This window comes from Argentina silus (assembly GCF_951799395.1).
Source record: "Argentina silus genome assembly, chromosome: 3".
Taxonomy (NCBI): domain Eukaryota; kingdom Metazoa; phylum Chordata; class Actinopteri; order Argentiniformes; family Argentinidae; genus Argentina; species Argentina silus.
Genome location: NC_139657.1, coordinates 29,234,593 through 29,252,170, shown reverse-complemented (window position 1 = coordinate 29,252,170; position 17,578 = coordinate 29,234,593). Strand labels below are relative to the sequence as shown.

At 43.2% G+C, this 17,578-nt stretch overlaps 1 protein-coding gene across 1 annotated transcript in view; it reads left to right on the top strand.

Annotated features, from left to right (window-relative positions):
• grm8b (glutamate receptor, metabotropic 8b) overlaps positions 1-17,578 on the top strand; it is a gene marked incomplete at both ends in the record, with an annotated part of 151,231 nt that overhangs the window by 44,105 nt on the left and 89,548 nt on the right. Inside the window, one exon of the mRNA XM_083667148.1 lies at positions 13,272-13,488. Within this exon, the coding sequence (XP_083523274.1) occupies positions 13,272-13,488 (217 nt within the window). The remainder of the gene's footprint in view (positions 1-13,271; positions 13,489-17,578) is intronic.

Here is a 17,578-nt window from a genome sequence, read left to right as displayed (position 1 = left end):
TGACAATAGAATAAAAATAAAATAGACATCTGAAACATTATATACAGTAAGAACAGTCCAGTATGATTTAACATCCCCCAGCCTGACTCTGATCACCCTGATCGAGCCAGCCGGAGGAGGAGTTGTACAGTCTTATTGCGGCAGGCAGAAAAGATCTCCTATAGCGCTCCTTCCTAATCTGTTGCTAAAGGAGCTTCTCTGCTCTGCCACAGTGTCATGTAGGGGATGGGAGGGATTGTCCATGATGGCCAGGAGTTTGGTCCTCATCCTCCTATTGGCCATCTCCTCCACAGTGTCCAGGGTGACACAGAGGACAGAACCAGCTTTCCTAATAAGCTTGTTCAGCCTCTGTGTCACCTTCCTTGATGCTGCCCCCCCAGCATACCACCGTGTACAGCACTGCGCTGGCCACTACTGACTGGTAGAACATGTTCAGCAGAGTCCTGCACACGCCAAAGGACCTGAGCCTCCTCAGGAAATAAAGCCGGCTCTGGCCCCTCTTGTACAGGACATCTGTGTTACCAGTCCAGTCCAGTTTATTGTCCAGGTGCACCCCCAGGTACTCTGGACCACTTCCACGTCCTCTCTCTGGATGGAAACAGGAGACAGTGTAATGACTGGAGTACTCAGGCAAAGGACTCAAATGCACGACTCGGAGACAAAAACTTAAATCCAATAGAATAGTCTTTACTATCAAAAAAAAGTTTTGGTACACAGGTAGGCAGTCAATGGGTAGGCAGATAATCCAGGAAGTGTGTAGGCAAAGTAGGGTTTGGTACACAGGTAGGCAGTTCAAACAATTAGACAGATAATCCTGAAAGGGGTAGGCAAAAGGCAAGATCAGAGATCAAAATCATCAAAAATCCTCAACACTAGGAAAGAATGCTGGAACGCTTGACACAAGGTACAAAGACAAACTGACAAAGAGACAGGGGAACACACAGACTAAATACACAGGGAAAGATGATGAGGAACAGGTGAAGCCAATCAGGTAGTCAATCACACAGGTGGGAAACACACAAGGGCAGGTGGTGAAGTGCCTGAAACGAGAGACAAGGTGAGGAACACAAAAATAAACAGGAAACAGTAAATGAATGACATGAAACAAAAACAAACATAAACTAAGGAGCAGGGCGAGACGTTACAGTCCACCACCATTTCCTTTGTCTTGCTGATATTGAGTAGCAGGTGGTTCTGCTCACACTACTCAACCAAACTGTCCACCAGTCCTCTGTACTCGGTCTCCTGGCCTCCACTGACACATCCCACAATAGCAGAATCGTCCGAGAACTTCTGCAGACGGCATGTATCTGTGTTGTGCCTGATTTCCGAGGTATAGAGGGTGAAGAGGAAGGGAGCCAGAACTGTCCCCTGGGGGGCGCCAATGCTGCTCACCACCCAGTCCGACACACATGCCTGCAGCCATCCAAAATGTGGCCTGTTGGTCAGGTATTACGTAATCCAGGAAACAATGTAGTAAGGGCTGTATGGTGTTAAATGCACTGGAGAAGTCAAAGAACATGACCCTCACAGTGCTGCCTTGTCTAAATGGGAGTGAGCTCTGTGTAGCAGGTAGATGATGGCATCATCCACACCAATGACTGCCTGGTAGGCAAACTGCAGGGGTTCAAGGATGTCTTCACCAGGGGCCTTATGTGTGCTAGCACCAGTCTTTCCATGGTCTTTATGATGTGGGATGTCAAGGGACCAGGGGTTTTCATTGTCAGATCAAGGGCTTATCAAATTGTACACATCAAATCAGACAGTACGCATTATAAGTGACACCTGAAGAGTGACTTTGCCTGGGACTAGAAGACTCCTAAGATCTAATGCCTTGTCTTTAGCTGTGGGCTAACACAGTCTTGTGGCGTAGTCAGGGGTTCAAACCTAGTTGACCTAGGCATTAAGAAAGTATGAAAATACTTTGAAATATGAAAACAAACAGGAACATCAGCCTCTAATGGATGTCAGATTGGTCCCAGAGTGCTACTGTTGTGAGAGATGTCATGAATGAGATAAGTGTTTCTGTGGCCAACATCTGGTAGAGGGGGGTTGCTTTTCAGATAGTAGTGATGGGTATTTCAAGTCTTTTAGGTAAGCTGGATCATTTGACTTCAGCAAAAAAGCTAATTTGAGTCTTTGTTCATTAGCATTTCCCAATAGGCCTACTATGTCAAATTGTGTGAAGCAAGTGTGCGAGTTACAGAGAGAAATAAGACAAGGGAGGGATACATAGAGACAAAGAGGGAGGTAGGGAGAGTGGATGGAGAGCTAAATACATATAACTAGATTGAAAAACAAGATGGCGCCCCCAAGATCAAGATGGCTACGGCTGCCACGGTGTGTTGGTGCGCACTTCTTTGTTTGTTTTTAGTCTTTAATTATGTTTATTGTGATTCCACTTGGATTATTTTCACGAGGGACGAGTTACTTAACATCGGGGACTCAACATCATCTGATTTATGTCCAAACTTTCTTGCCTCATCTGTGGATTTACTGGACATTCTGGTCAAAGGTGCTCTGGCCCTTGCCCAAGCAGTGAGGCGGAGAGGTAAGCGCGCCGGGGCTCTGGTGCGCTTTAGGGAGAGAGGATTATACTTGCCTCTACTCTCTAATGTCTGCTCCTCTACTCTTCTCCCTCTACACCAACAGCTGCACCTCTGGCCACCCTTACATCAAACTCCTGAAGTTTGCGGATGACACAACCCTCATTGGATTAATCTCCAATGGGGATGAGTCTGCCTACAGAAAGGAAGTTGACAGCCTGGCTTCCTGGTGCAGCCAGAACAACTTGGAGCTGAATGCCCAAAAAACTGTAGAGATGGTTGTAGACATCAGGAGAAGCCCAGCCCCAACCTCCCCCCTCATCATGTGTGACTCCCCAGTTAACACTGTGGAGTCATTCAGATTCCTGGGGACAATAATCTCACAGGACTTCAGGTGGGCGGAGAACATCACCTCCACCATCAAGAAGGCCCAGCAGAGGATGTTCTTCATGCGGCAGCTGAAGAAATTCAACATGCCGCAGAAAGTGATGGTCGAGTTCTACACGGCCATCATTCAGTCCATCCTCAGCTCATCAATCACTGTCTGGTTCGCTGCCTCCACTGCCAAGGACTAAGGCAGACTGTTATGTGGTACACACACACACACACACACACACACACACACACACACACACATAGCACAGGGAGGTTAGAGCACAGGGTTATTGTGCCCTTGAGCAAGGCACTTAATTGCACTTAACGGATGACCCTGTGCTCTAACCTCCCTGTCAAATGTGTGTGTGTGTGACCTACCAATTGCTGGCTGGCCTCTATAATCTCTAGGCTACCTGCCGCCACATGTATGTGCAACACTGTGTTTGTGTGTGTGTGTGTGTGTGTGTGTGAGAGACAGAGCAAGAGAGTTTAAAATAATGATTATACATTTGTCACACACACACATTTGACGTAGCATGTCATAACGGTTAACAACAACCCATCATTTGAGCATGGCGTTTGACATAACTGAAATAAGCTGTGAAAGAAAATAATTAATGTCAGTTCTTATTGAGTGTAGTTTTATCATGACATTATGTAATTCATATGACAGGTGTATAAAGGCCTTATGGCAGCACTCCCCAACCTTTACCTTGTCAAGGTCAAGGTCAAGGTCAAGGTAAACTTGTGTGTGTGTGTTTGAGATTCCCGCACCCTCTAAATACTTCATGAATCTCACCACCATCATCCCTCTCCTCACTTTCTTTCCTCTCCAATTGTCTTACTTGGTTACTGTCCCCGCTTTCTCCCTCTCCTTCTCTCTTTCTCATTCACCCCCCGTCCCCCAAGTGTGAAGGCATCTGGATGTCCACAGTGCAGCGCAGAATTAGTGTATGATTTATCGAAGGTGCCACAGACTGCAACCCTGTGTGTGTATGTGTGTGTGTGTGTGTGTGTGTGGGGGGGGGGGGGGGGGGGCAGAGGGACATCCCATGTACTGGAGTAATGTGATCATACTTTTTGGTTCTAGTAAGGATTCTAGCAGCTGTATTTTGTACTAGTTGGAGATTTTTCAGGACTTTCAGGCAGCCAGATAATAGCGTATTGCAGTAATCAAGTCGCAAGGATACAAACGTGTGAATACATTTTTCTGCATTACTAAATTATACAAAATGAAAGAATGCGATTCTCGATATGGTTTAATATGTGTATCAAATGTGTATCAGGGTCAATAGTAATGCCAAGGTTTTTTACTGCCTCCTTACGATGTGCAGTGCGTCAGATCTGATAGTAGGTTTCTCTGTTTCTTTGGGCCAAGGATGAGCATCTCAGTCTTATCCGAGTTGAGGAGTAGGAAGTTGCCTGCCATCCACTTTTTTATGTCCGAAGCGCAAGCATCTAAAGCGTCTAGCCATGGTACTCTCCTCGTTTCATTGAAATATAAAGTTGAGTGTCATCTGCATAATAGTGAAAATGTACACCATGCTTACGGATAATATTGCCTAAGGGTAGCATATACAGAGAGAACAGTAAAGGGCCTAGTAATGAACCTTGCAGGACACCAAATTGGACCTTAAAGAGAGCTGAGGTTATCTCATTGAGTAGAACAAACTGGTATCTATCTGTTAGGTAGACTCTAACGCTTAACCACGCAAATCAACAAGATTCTCGAAACGTTCTAAAAGGACAATATGATCAACAGTATCAAAAGCTGCATCAAAATTCCAAGGACAGACACAGATCTCTGGTCTGAAGCCTACAATAAATCATTAACTACTTTGGCTAAAGCTGTCTCAGTGCTATGTTGGGGCCTAAAACCTGACTGAAGGGTCTCATACATTCACCTAACACTTTATTAGGAACACCTGTACCTGGAGGTGGTGTAATGGTGTGGGTGTGGGGAATGTTTTCCTGGCACACTTTGGGCCGTTAATACCAATCAATCATCACTTGAATGCCACAGCCTATTTGAGTATTGTTGCTGACCATGTGGATCCCTTCATGGCCACAATTTACCCATCTTCTAATGGTTACTTCCAGCATGATAATGCACCATGTCACAAAGCAAAAGTCGTCTCAAACTGGTTTCATGAACATGACAATGAGTTCAGTGTTCTTCAGTGGCCTTCCCAGTCACCGGATCTGAATCCAATAGAACACCTTTGGGATGTGGTAGAACGGGAGATTCACAGCTTGAAAGTGCACCTGAAAAATCTGCTCGAATTGCGTGATGCAATCATATCATCATGGACCAGAATCTCAAAGGGATGTTTCCAACATCTTGTGGAACCAATGCCACAAAGAATTAAGGCTATTTTGAGAGCAAAGGGAGGCCCTACCCAGTATTAGTATAGTGTTCCTAATAAAGTGTTCAGTTAGTGTATATGCTATTCTGTTTCAGAAACATAGTGAGCTGCTGGGCTCCTGCTTTCTCAAGTATTTTCGAGAGAAACGGCAAGTTAGATATAGGCCTATGGTTTGACACTCAGGTGTTTTATATTCGGGCTCATTAAGACTCTCCTTAAGAGAGATGTGTTTTCTGTTGAAGCTTGGATTATTTTCCATGTGCTCTAGTCTCCGCAGCGGATCTCTAGTTTATGACACAGATTATTTTCTCAAGTGCTCCTTTGTTAGTCCTAGACCTTATTATTTTCTAAAGTGTACCATACTGTCAATATTCTCCAGTAAAGTGGTGTATTTTGACCTATCCCACCATCATTCCCTCGCCTTGCCTCATCTCTGCTCCTGGGTCCTACCTTACACTGTCACAGGTTAGGCTTCTTCAATAGAGGCTTAATGACTGCTACTGTACCTTAAAAGAACTAGGCACATAGCCAGAAGAGAGAGAATGATTAACAATATCTAGCATAGGAGCCCCTAGAATAGGACTGGAGGGCTTAGAAGACATAATCAGTTTGCAGAATGTATCAGGGCTAATAACATCAAAAGCTACCAAAACTTCCTATTAGGTACTGGGGAGTTGCAACAATTCTACAGATTCACCAATACTAACCTTGTTTGTCACATTATCCAATGTAGTCTGATTTCTGATATTCTTTCTTTTTTCATCAAAATATTCCATAAAGTCATCACAGTTGAAGTGATTGGCAGCTTAATTTGTGCCAGGCTATCTACTTGTAAGTCTGACTGTGGAAGAGAAATTTCCGATTTTGCTTGTTTCCCTCAATCAGATTTGAGAGGTAGGTGAATCTTGCTGTGGCGAGGGCCTCTTTATACTGGGATAGGCAATCTTTCCAGTGTGAAAAACTTCTAATTTAGTGGAGCACCACTTCTGTTTGAGTTTTCTTGAGACTTGTTTAAGGGCATGGGTGCATATCAGTATACCAGGGAGTTAATGTCTTGTGTCTTTTTCCTCCTGAGCGGTGCAACAAGGTCAAGGGTCTTTCAGAGAGCAAAGTCATATTCATCCATTGAGCAGTGCTAGAATTTATAGAATGGCTAGTAATATATCTAGGTTCTAGGCTAAGGTAATTTATATACTCTATATATGTACTTTACATACTCTGGCATGAGCTGGCATGTGATAAAAAAAGTGATCTGATAGCACAGGGTCGTGAGGAAATACTAAGACTTTGTCAAAATTAATACTGTGCCAGAAATCTTCTTATTGGTCAAAAAGGGCCACACCTCCCAATTGCCATGAGAATATGGTCATTTTAAGTTTACCCAAAATCCATTTTCATGTGTGTTTCTGGTCAATCCATAATGCATACCGACTCAAACTATCATAATTTCACGTGCAGCTGGATCATAGCTAGCGAAACGCAAGATCTGTGTTTACCTCCTAAAAAAGTGTCATACTGCATTAAAATACATCAGGCAACAGTTTTTCCAATCTGACCCTGCTATGCCAGTGATTCCCAGAGAGCAACATGCACTCACTCTTGTGCTGTTCAACAGAAGTGCCTTGCGTGGAAGGGAGAGGGGAATCTTGTGAGTTGTTGGAATTGAATAAAATGGGCAATTTGGAACACCAGGATTGATGAGGACATTCAAAGTGAGATATCTTGACTCAGAGGTCATTTTAAAAAGTGAATGTGTCCACTATTGAATAATGAAAACATTACAGGGTATTATCTGCTTTAATTGTATTGTTTATAATGAGGTAAGAAATGTATTGAAATTTCATGATACAGTAGGCCAATGTTGAAAAGGTTCATACTTCATACTGGTCTACCTCAATGCTGCTTCTGCAGCAGATACAAGTTTGAACTGCTGCTGGAAGCCACCACAAGGAGGTGACTAGAGCTGTGAAGGATGTGAGATTTGAAAAGATCCATCCCTCTGTTGGTATTATTTACTGACAGTGCTGACATTATTGGTGTATCCTCCAAATAATAACTAAAATAATAATTAGAGAGAGAATGATTTGTGACCTCATCAGCTTGTCTTATCAGATAGATTGGCAACATTGAGTTTATTATAACATGAATTATAGAGATGAAGAGGGGAAATGGTTTGAATATCATCTTAACGAGGACCAAGCAATGGAACCAACTCATCGTATTTTTCAAATATCCTTATCTACTCTCATACCGTCATCACGCATTCTCTCATAGGCCCAGCAACCAACACGCAGCGCAAAGAAGCGGGGGAATGTTGGAGCGTAATTTAACATGAATAAGTGGAATAAACGGAGATCTGAACACAACAAATCAAAAATGGTGCATTGAAAAATTCCTTTTTTGTGGTGGCTGCTCTTTTTGCAGCATGCTTTTCATTCAGGAATACATGCAATAGAATGTAAACCTATTTGTGACAATGTCTTTACAGATCTTTCCATGATCAGTCTGGCACGCCCATAGGCCGATATCAACACTACTGCGCATCTCATGGTCTGCTCTCATGCTCTCAACTCCACTCTTACTCTCCTCTAAATCATTGTTTTGTAAACTTGTGTATACTGATCCTTTTATTTTTCACCATTGCTTTATCGTGTTTTTATCTGAATGTAAAGTGTGAAATGCACTTTTAAACTGAAGTCATCTGTTCTCATCATCAATAGCCTATAGTTGATGACAAATTTGTTCAAAGACAGGATCACACCTCCCCCCAACCCATTCTAGATGTCTGCATATTAGACCCATGAAACACTCTTTGAAAAGAGAGATTGTTCTGTCTATAGTCATTACTGACCCACCCACCCGCCCGCTACATGTTTTTATGTGTTCCATAATGGGCAGTGTCTTCAGTAAGTTCTTAAAATGTATGAAAAATGCTAGCTAATTCATTTGTACAATGACTTGTTCTGTAAGAGCATGGTATTTTATTATGTATGTACAAATAAACATGTAATTTTGTATTATGCGAATTATGATTATGAATTTTAGTGCCAATAATTATGCCACAGGTTTAGCTGAAACGTTACCACTGAGTTACCACTCAAATTCATAATCATAATTTGGACAGAGGGTCTGGGAGAAATGGTGGATAGACAAAGTCCTTTTTTGTGTTGGCTGCTCTTTTTGTAGCATGCTTTTCATTCAGGAGTACATTCAATAGAATTTTGTGAGAATGTCTATAAGCCTACAGATATTTCCATCATCAGTCAGGCATGTCCCTATTGCACTTTACCTTTTCAAGGAATATGTCCCAATTTGGATTTGAGGTCAGGAGATGGCTTTGAGCGATAAATACAAAATGACTATTTGTACAGACATATTAGGTAGCTGTCATCTGTTTCTCATCAGGCCAGGACCATCTGTCTCATACTGTCACATTATATTAGGTAATGACAGTAGTTGGGTAAGAATAATTCCATTAACATTGTACCTATAGCCTTGTCCGTGTTTGGTGGAGGAGGATGGCAGAGCTCCCTCAAGGTGCTCTGCTTCTATTCTAGTACAGTAGTTATGTTGCCACAGTTATATACTGCTAGGACGTTAATCTCCTTATCTGCAATGCTATGCCGTATTGCTTTCATTTGGTTAATCAAGTTTCAAGTCTCATTTATTTGTCATTACATTATATACAAGTACACAATGCAATGAAATGCCTTAGGCAGAGCAGCTCTCAACATCAACAATACAATGAATAAAGATAATAAGCTAATAAAACAATTTTACAACACTCTTACAACAATAAGTAATAAAAACAATAATAATAATATAGATGGATCTAGCAGCAGGATTATTATTAGCAGCAGTGCAATGTCAATGGTGAGTGTAAAGAATGCAATGTCAGAGTGCAGAGTGCAATGAGGATGGGGGGGAGGGGGGGGTAGAGGTATAGTGAGTTGAGGGGGAGGGGGGGTAGAGGTATAGTGAGTTGAGGGGGAGGGGCCTGATGTATATTCAATTATACAATTCTCTACCGTCTTACCTAGGAGGGGAGCAACTCAGCCCTGCTACCAGAGATCTGGCCCTATTCATCAAGACAGAGCAGGCCTCACAACTGTTTGTTTGTGGGGTCCAAGGCTCCCTTATTGTGGTTGCTGAGGGGATTGACTCCTACAGCACAAAGTCATCCCACAGGCGGTCTTAACATTATTTGATTCCTGATTGCAATACCTCATTGTGAATCTGAAGTCCTCTACTTCCATACTACTTTGAAATAATCTTCCGATCACAATTCATACACAATTCTTTCAAATTCACAATGAGGTATTGCAATCGGGGATCGAATAACATTAAGACTTAGTAGGACGACATTGTGCCATAGGAGTCAATCCCCTTGGCAGCCACATACGTACAGTTGCGAGATACACTCGGGTTAGACCTGCCCCTGAGGGGAAACACCCCTCCCACAAACTTGTGAACTTGTGAAAAAGTGAACTTTTTTCTGACAGATACAAGCCATACATATTCTCCTTGTACAGATCTCATTTAAATAATGGTCAGTTGTGTATCTATGATGAGAACTGTGTCAGTGTATGTATACATTGATGCCATGAGGGGTTGTCAACCCTCTAGCCCTCCCCACACTACAAGCCCATCCATTTTAGGGGCATAAGCTGGTTAGATGGGCCCGGCTGAGACTGATTATCAATCAGCATGTGGCTGTTGCTCTGGCCATCTTTATTTTGAACTATTTGATATAAGTGCTCGTGAAAGCGTGAGTTCATCTACCTTATGTTAATAAAGACTTGTGTCTGGACCTTTATCCTGCCTCCCTGAGCCTCTGTACCAGTTAATCAACCCAGCTCCTTAGCCTGTGGTAGCACCTCACCCCATATGCTGCCTCAATATTTTTAGAATGATTTGTTTGCTTTTGTTTTACTTTTTATGTATCTATTTATTCTTGTTCTCTCCATGAAATGTAGTGTATTTGATAAATAAATGCATTATTATTATGATTATGATTATGATTATTATTATTATTATTATGTATCTTGTTTTGCATCAACTTGTCTTGTATCAAGTCCTGGTAGAATAATCCCTGATTAAGTCCCTACTAGGGCAATAATTGATTGATTTGAGGTGCTTGGCTGATTTGTATGATAAACTGCTACTGTACTTCGAAGGATAAACTGTTGGAAAAGACATAGAATCCCATCTACCATGTAGTGATAAAAAGAAAACAGGTGGTCAAACCCTGAACACCATGGATTTAATAGTTTGGAAAACCCTAATGCAAATAACAGACCTAGCATGAATGGTAGGTAAACCTTATTCACCTAAATAAAAAGGTGGATAAACTGAGTTTACTTGGATTCACTGCACTAAAATCTTTAATGGTGATGCCACCATGTGTCATGCACATTGTGCGGTTTAAGTAAAGTTTAGTAAACCAAGACAGATAAGAGACACACACAAATAAACAGGTCATGTTGCACATTTAGAAACTATAGCAACAGGCCTTACCACATAGGTTCTCTGCTAGCCAATTTATCTAATCATTACAATGTTTGACAATATAAACAGGCTTGAACAAAGCCACTTACACCGCAACAATGACATTTCATAATTCAAGTGCACCCAAAAAAGGATTTATCATGTACCAAACAGAAAGGCTACCGGCAACTGTAAGCGCATTCCATGCTACCACGTTGAACATTGTTTACTTCTTTGTTCTGGTTTGGGGCACACTATTGGCTGCCTTTTCCATGGCGTAAAGTATTGGAGTTCTGATTTGACCATTGACAAAGTACTAAAACGAAAATGCCTGAGCAGACAGATAATTAAAAGATACATGATTAAGAATATGTGCAGAAACTAGCGATGCCAAACATTTTTGTAGGCTTTCTATAAATAATTTAGACTCAAATACAAAAAAGCAGATTCTTCCTCCCAAGGGATCGGTGAACTTCACAGTTTTGGGGTCCAGCCCATGCCCTATTACCCGGCTCCGGCCCAATTTTAACCCGTTTATAGCATGCTTAAACCTCGCACAAACTACGCGCCTCTCATTCTGCCGTTTATCACGACTCCAAATCAACTCCCAACTAACCCAAATCTGTGGGGTGTTTTAAATGATGCTATCAAATAAGGCTAAGTAAATTCATAAATAAGCACTAGGCTACAATGTAGGCCTATTCTACAAACATGAGCTAACACCAGAAACTACACCACATGTAATTGACTTTAGATGTGAGACTCAGGGATGGAGGGAGATGTTCATTTGTGCAGGATATTTTTAATGCTACTAATTTTGGAGCATTGATTTTTGACCGTTCGTAGGACAGGTTGCCATTAGTTATATCTACAGTATTTCATAGAATACACGTTGAAGAATGCATTAAGAATAGAATGCACCTTGAAAACAAACAAATGTCTGATGACTCACTGTCCCCTTAATTGAAATGGGAAAGCCATTCATAACCGTAAGGTCAGTTGTGATTCACCATGATGACAATAAAAGCTACGATGAGGGAGCAGGTGATAATCACACGTCAGGACGTGACTTGGAGATGTTGACTATAAAAAAAAGCTGTGGTAGTCATGAAAGTGTTTCCAGATTTTTTTCTATGTGTGATTTTGAAATTGTAACAATTATGTTGAAAACAGCCATTTTGAAAAAGTCAGGGAAGGAGGAGGGCATGGGTTTCACAACGGCATAGTTATTTTATTATAGTGTCACATGGCTGGGTGATTGTATACACCAGCAGCACCTGTGCTCCACTGAAAGCTTGCTTAATACGTTTTTTTGGGCATTACTGAAATATTAGGTTCGCTTTGAAGCCATTGTGTTTGAAAATTGTCAACTGAATGTATTGCACAGTTTTCAATGTTAACCTGTTTTATACATTTTTAACTCTTGCAGTTTTATTATGCATAATTCATTTAATTCTGTTGCTAAACATAATGGATGTTTGCATATGCATTATGGCTTTTTTTAAGCCCACTGAGAATCAATGGAAAAGATGAGATCTCTGGAGGTTATGACTTATTGGGCTATAATGCAATTGAAAATACATTCTTCCCTGTTGTTTTTCTCCTTAATCTATCAATTGATTGGTTTTGAAGTGTGTACTTCAGCTCCCAGATCTCAATTATGCTGACGATAAGATAAGGACAACCTCAAGCAGCCATGAAAGCTCCTGAAGGTCTAGCCATTCAGCCCTGTTACAGAAGCAATGAGTTGTAGTCTTTGTTTCAACCCTGATCTGAATCATTTAATCACAGAAATTCATTAAATGTGATTACTTAATCACTAGTTGCCTCAAGGTGTTCATCAAGCTCTTAAGTGAAAGGGTTAACCTTCTAGCGCTCCCAAACTGGTAGCATTTAACAGCTGCTCTCAATGATGCCAAAACCACTGGCCTGCCGCATTTGTATTTACAGACGTTCTAATTTTTAGCTGTCTTCGAATGAGATGGGATCGGCTCAAGCTGCCAGCCAATGAGTGGCATTTGTATTGCTGGCGGGCCTTTGGCCTGTCTGTCTTTCTTTTATTCATTCCCCCTCTCTTTGAATGCCAAAGAGACAGCCTGTAGGGCCTGCTCCACACACTATGGCCTTTGACTGAAGTGAAATCAATCAGTCCTTCAATGGTTCTCTAAAGGACCATTATCTAACATTCCCTCCTTGTCTAACAGGCCACCACAGAATCTATGACCTGGTCTGTGTGCGTGTCCACTATGAAGTTTCCACTCTCTCTAATTCATTATGCTGTACCTAGCTGACAAGAAACAGTTTATATAGTTGGTCAGAATCTGTCAAATGTTCCACAGTTGCACATCAACATTCACACTTCTTATGATTACAAGAACATTTCTCGACTGTTTGTGTGAGCAAATGTGAGTGAGCACAATGGGTAAAATTTTCCATACCTACCAAAGATTGTTTTGAGATGGCTGATGGCTGCATGTATTATTGTTTGCCTCCACAGATCCCTCAGATCAGCTATGCATCCACAGCACCAGAGCTAAGCGACAACACACGCTACGACTTCTTCTCCCGCGTGGTGCCACCTGACTCCTACCAAGCCCAGGCCATGCTGGACATCGTCACGGCGATGGGCTGGAACTATGTGTCGACACTGGCCTCGGAGGGGAATTACGGCGAAAGTGGTGTGGAAGCTTTCGTCCAGATCTCGAGAGAGTCAGGTAGGTCTTTGTTGTTGTAGTGATAGCTGTGGCTTGTGGGGGTTGTTTTATTGCAACACAAAATGTCTGCACAGTGAGGCTTTTCTGTGACACAAAATGAATGTGTAAAAATGTCTGGTCAAACTGGGCTATTTTGATGACCTTATAGATAAGGAGCAAGAAGTAATTCTATGTGTTAAAAATGTTGCTCTTTACTTTCTAATCCACAATTAGGCTTGTTGGACAAACAATGGGTTGTTTGAGAATTTAGGAGAAACAAAAAATAAATCTTGAAATGTCCTGAAATTAAGACGTGTGGTCTTAATTTGTGGTCCTCTGTGGTTTAGTTGGTAGTGCATAGCGCTAACAATGCTTAGGTTGTGGGTTTGATTCCTGCTGGGACCATATATACTGAAAAAAAAAAAAGATATATATTATTACATGTTCCGTTGTGTGGGATATGTGTTCTGTTGGTCAGCGTTTTCTCTTTTTCCTGCCCCAATGTTGACTCAAACGTAAGCATACATGGATTACATAATGGATTGCCTAGTTTGACATTGAGCACATCAGCCATCTCAACAGAGCTTCGGATACCTTCATGTTCCAAGCCACTGTCAGTCACAACAGTCATAGCTTCCTATTATTGCTATTCCTCTCTTGTTCCCCCTACTATCACATATTTAAAGCTAGCAATTCTAAAAAAGATGTTTTTAATTTTGGTAACACTTTATTTTAGTGTTAGGGACTCATTTGTACCTTTACACCCACACAACATGTTATTGGGGGCAAGGTTGGCCTTGAGGTTAGGGAGGCTAGCCAGTGACCCCAATGTCGCTGGTTCAATCCCCGGATGTGAGCCAGTGATTGGAGGGGTTGCTGAAATCACATCTAACTGGCCAGCTACTACATGACTTATAACATAGCCCAATTAGCTACTTCTTAAACATTTATAAAATACAAATGAGTGCCTTAAAAGTGTTACCGTTATTTCATTAGCACCTAAGTAATTTATTGCTCCACAATTCAAACGAGACAACTGTTGCCCACAATTACTCTTGAGGATGATCAAATAAGAATGCACTAGGAATGCGATTGGGGTTGATATTGGGGGTAACATTTAAATGCGGCCAACAAATGTATGATTTTCTTGATGAATGCATATAATGACAACTGATGTAATTGATTCTCCATGTAATCACCAGTAAGTATACATCATAATAAAGCCCATCATGTTCTCTCTGAGCCCCTTTCACCCCAAGCGGACATGAGCACGCACATGAATTACATTTCCTAATAAAAATTCATAAGCTGTAACACGTATGCCAGGGATTAACAGCGTATGTGCAAAGTAGCCCCAGAGCTAGATCTCCCTGCACTGCGGCAGGCAGGAGAATGCAACCCTAATCCTTGAGGGCCGTAGTTCTTGCTAGTTCTCCATGACGCTTAATGGATCAATTACAGCCATTGATTAGCAGGAGAGTTCTCCCACCTGGTTTCTTACAGGTTGGAAGCAGTTTCTGACTTCACAGGATATGGAAGGTAGGGGTATACAGCATTACAGGTGGAAATTGATTCCACATAACGGGCACACCCCTTTGTTGTGCATTAAAATCCTTTCTTTAAGTGCTGATTTGAAGGCAGCGATTCTGCACTCTCTGGTCTCACGTAAGCCTAGAGCTCCAACCTTCCAGTAAACATTTAGGAGTGCCAAGCACCTGAGTTGAAATACAACCCTACAGGAAGAAACATGTGAAGGAGTTGAAAACAAGACAGGGTTGGGACCATTCCCATTTATTCATGCTTTGCCGTGGTTCGTTAGCCCCCGAAATAGGCTGAAGGGCGTTTGTGAGTACGATAGTCTCCCTGTGGGTCTGTCAACAGTTCCAGACGTACAAACTGCAGCCTTAACAGGCCCAGGATAATCCCAAAGAAACACAGGGTTTAACAAGCATCCAATTAGCAACCAAACTAAACACTGTATAAAACGAAACATCAATAACCGCACCACAATGACGGCCATAGCTCTTGCACAAATAGTACCAACCATATCATTCTCATTTTACTCTTGGCTCTCCCCCTTGAGTCAATTTATCATATACTGTGGGCTAGTTGACCTAGTTGACCAAGATGGCGGCGCGCATGCATCGCGACGCTCAGTGTCTCTCCAGAGTTTGCGAACTAGTAGTTATTTGCTTGTTTATCTTAAGTATTCTCGCTAAAAACAGTTTAGCGTACATATCGTACAGCCGACAAGAACTTCTGGACATCGGTTCCGGCACTCCAGTCATCTTTATCGACGATATACCCGATATACCCGAGATTAGCAAAACAGCGGGTCCAGCTAACTCCGCTACACCGACCGGAAGAGGCCCCAGACCGGCTCGGAAAAGAAAACACAGGCGAGGGAGCCGAGGTGGGCTGAGAGCTAGGCTAAAGCTAACCCCACACCGACTCTCACTACCTAGCCTTTTCCTTGCTAATGTTCGTTCCCTGGCAAACAAGATGGATGAACTGCGGCTGCGGATCACCACCCACAAATGGATTATGGACTGTAACATCATGGTTTTCACTGAAACCTGGCTCAACAGCGAGGTTCCCGACAACGCTATCGAGCTAGCAGGGCGCTGCGTTCTCCGAGCAGACAGAACAGCAGGCGACTCCGGTAAGACCAGAGGTGGAGGTTTGTGCATTTATGTTAACAAGACGTGGTGCACGGACACTACCATCACCGAGAGTCACTGCTCAGCTAACCTGGAGTTTCTCATGGTTAAGTGTAGACCTTTCTATCTGCCCAGAGAGTTCACGTCTACTGTTATCGCGGCAGCCTATATCCCCCCGGATGCTAATGCTAAGATTGCTATGAAAGAACTGCATGCTGCCATTAGCAAACAACAGACTCTGCATCCCGAGGCAGCCTTCATTGTCGCGGGTGACTTCAATCACTCCAACCTAAAGACTGTACTGCCCAAATTCCACCGAAATGTCTCATGCCCCACCAGAGGAGACAGGACATTGGACCAAGTATACACCAGCATGGCTGAGGCGTACAAAGCCGTTCCCCTCCCCCACCTAGGTCAATCAGACCACCTCTCATTGTTCCTACTGCCCAAGTACTCAGCACTCATCAAACGAGTGAAACCTACAGTGAGGACAGTCAAGGTCTGGCCAGAGGGAGCTGACTCAGCGCTCCAGCAGCGTTTTGGAAACACTGACTGGGGTGTGTTTGCCACTCAGGCCACCCACGACTCCCACACGGACATTGATTCATATGCCTCATCTGTTTTGGACTACATCAATTCCAACATCAGCAGTGTCACCACACTCAAGCGGATCACCACTTTCCCTAATCAGAAGCCATGGATGAACAGTGAGGTCCGACTCCTGCTGAAGGCACGCGACATTGCCTTCAGATCAGGGGATGCTCGGGCCTATAGCTCATCCAGGGCTAATCTGCAGAGGGGCATCAAAAAGGCCAAGCACAACCACAAGCTGAGGATAGAGGATCACTTCAGAAACAACTCTGACCCCCGACGCATGTGGCAGGGCATCCAGGCCATCACAGACTACAAAACAACTAACACCTCACCCCTCTCCGTTGACGCCTCCCTCCCTGATGAGCTGAACCACTTCTACGGCCGCTTTGACAGGGACAACAAGGAGGTGGCCATCAAGGCTGTGCTCCCTGCGGATCACCAGCCCCTCACTCTATCTCCCACCGACGTGTGTGCGGCACTGAGCAGGACTAACGCACGCAAGGCTGCTGGTCCTGATGGGATTCCCGGACGCGTCCTCAGGGCCTGCGCTGTGCAGCTGACTAAGGTTTGGACTGACATATTCAACCTGTCCCTAGCCCAAGCAGCTGTCCCCGCGTGCTTCAAAACCACCTCCATCGTGCCGGTGCCAAAACACTCCACTGCAACGAGCTTAAATGACTTCCGACCAGTGGCACTCACGCCCATCATCATGAAGTGCTTCGAGAGGCTGGTCTTAGCCCAACTCAAGACCTGCCTACCACCCACACTGGACCCCTTTCAATTCGCCTACCGGCAGAACAGGAGTACAGAGGATGCCATTTCGACGGCACTTCACTCCGCCCTGTCCCACCTCGACA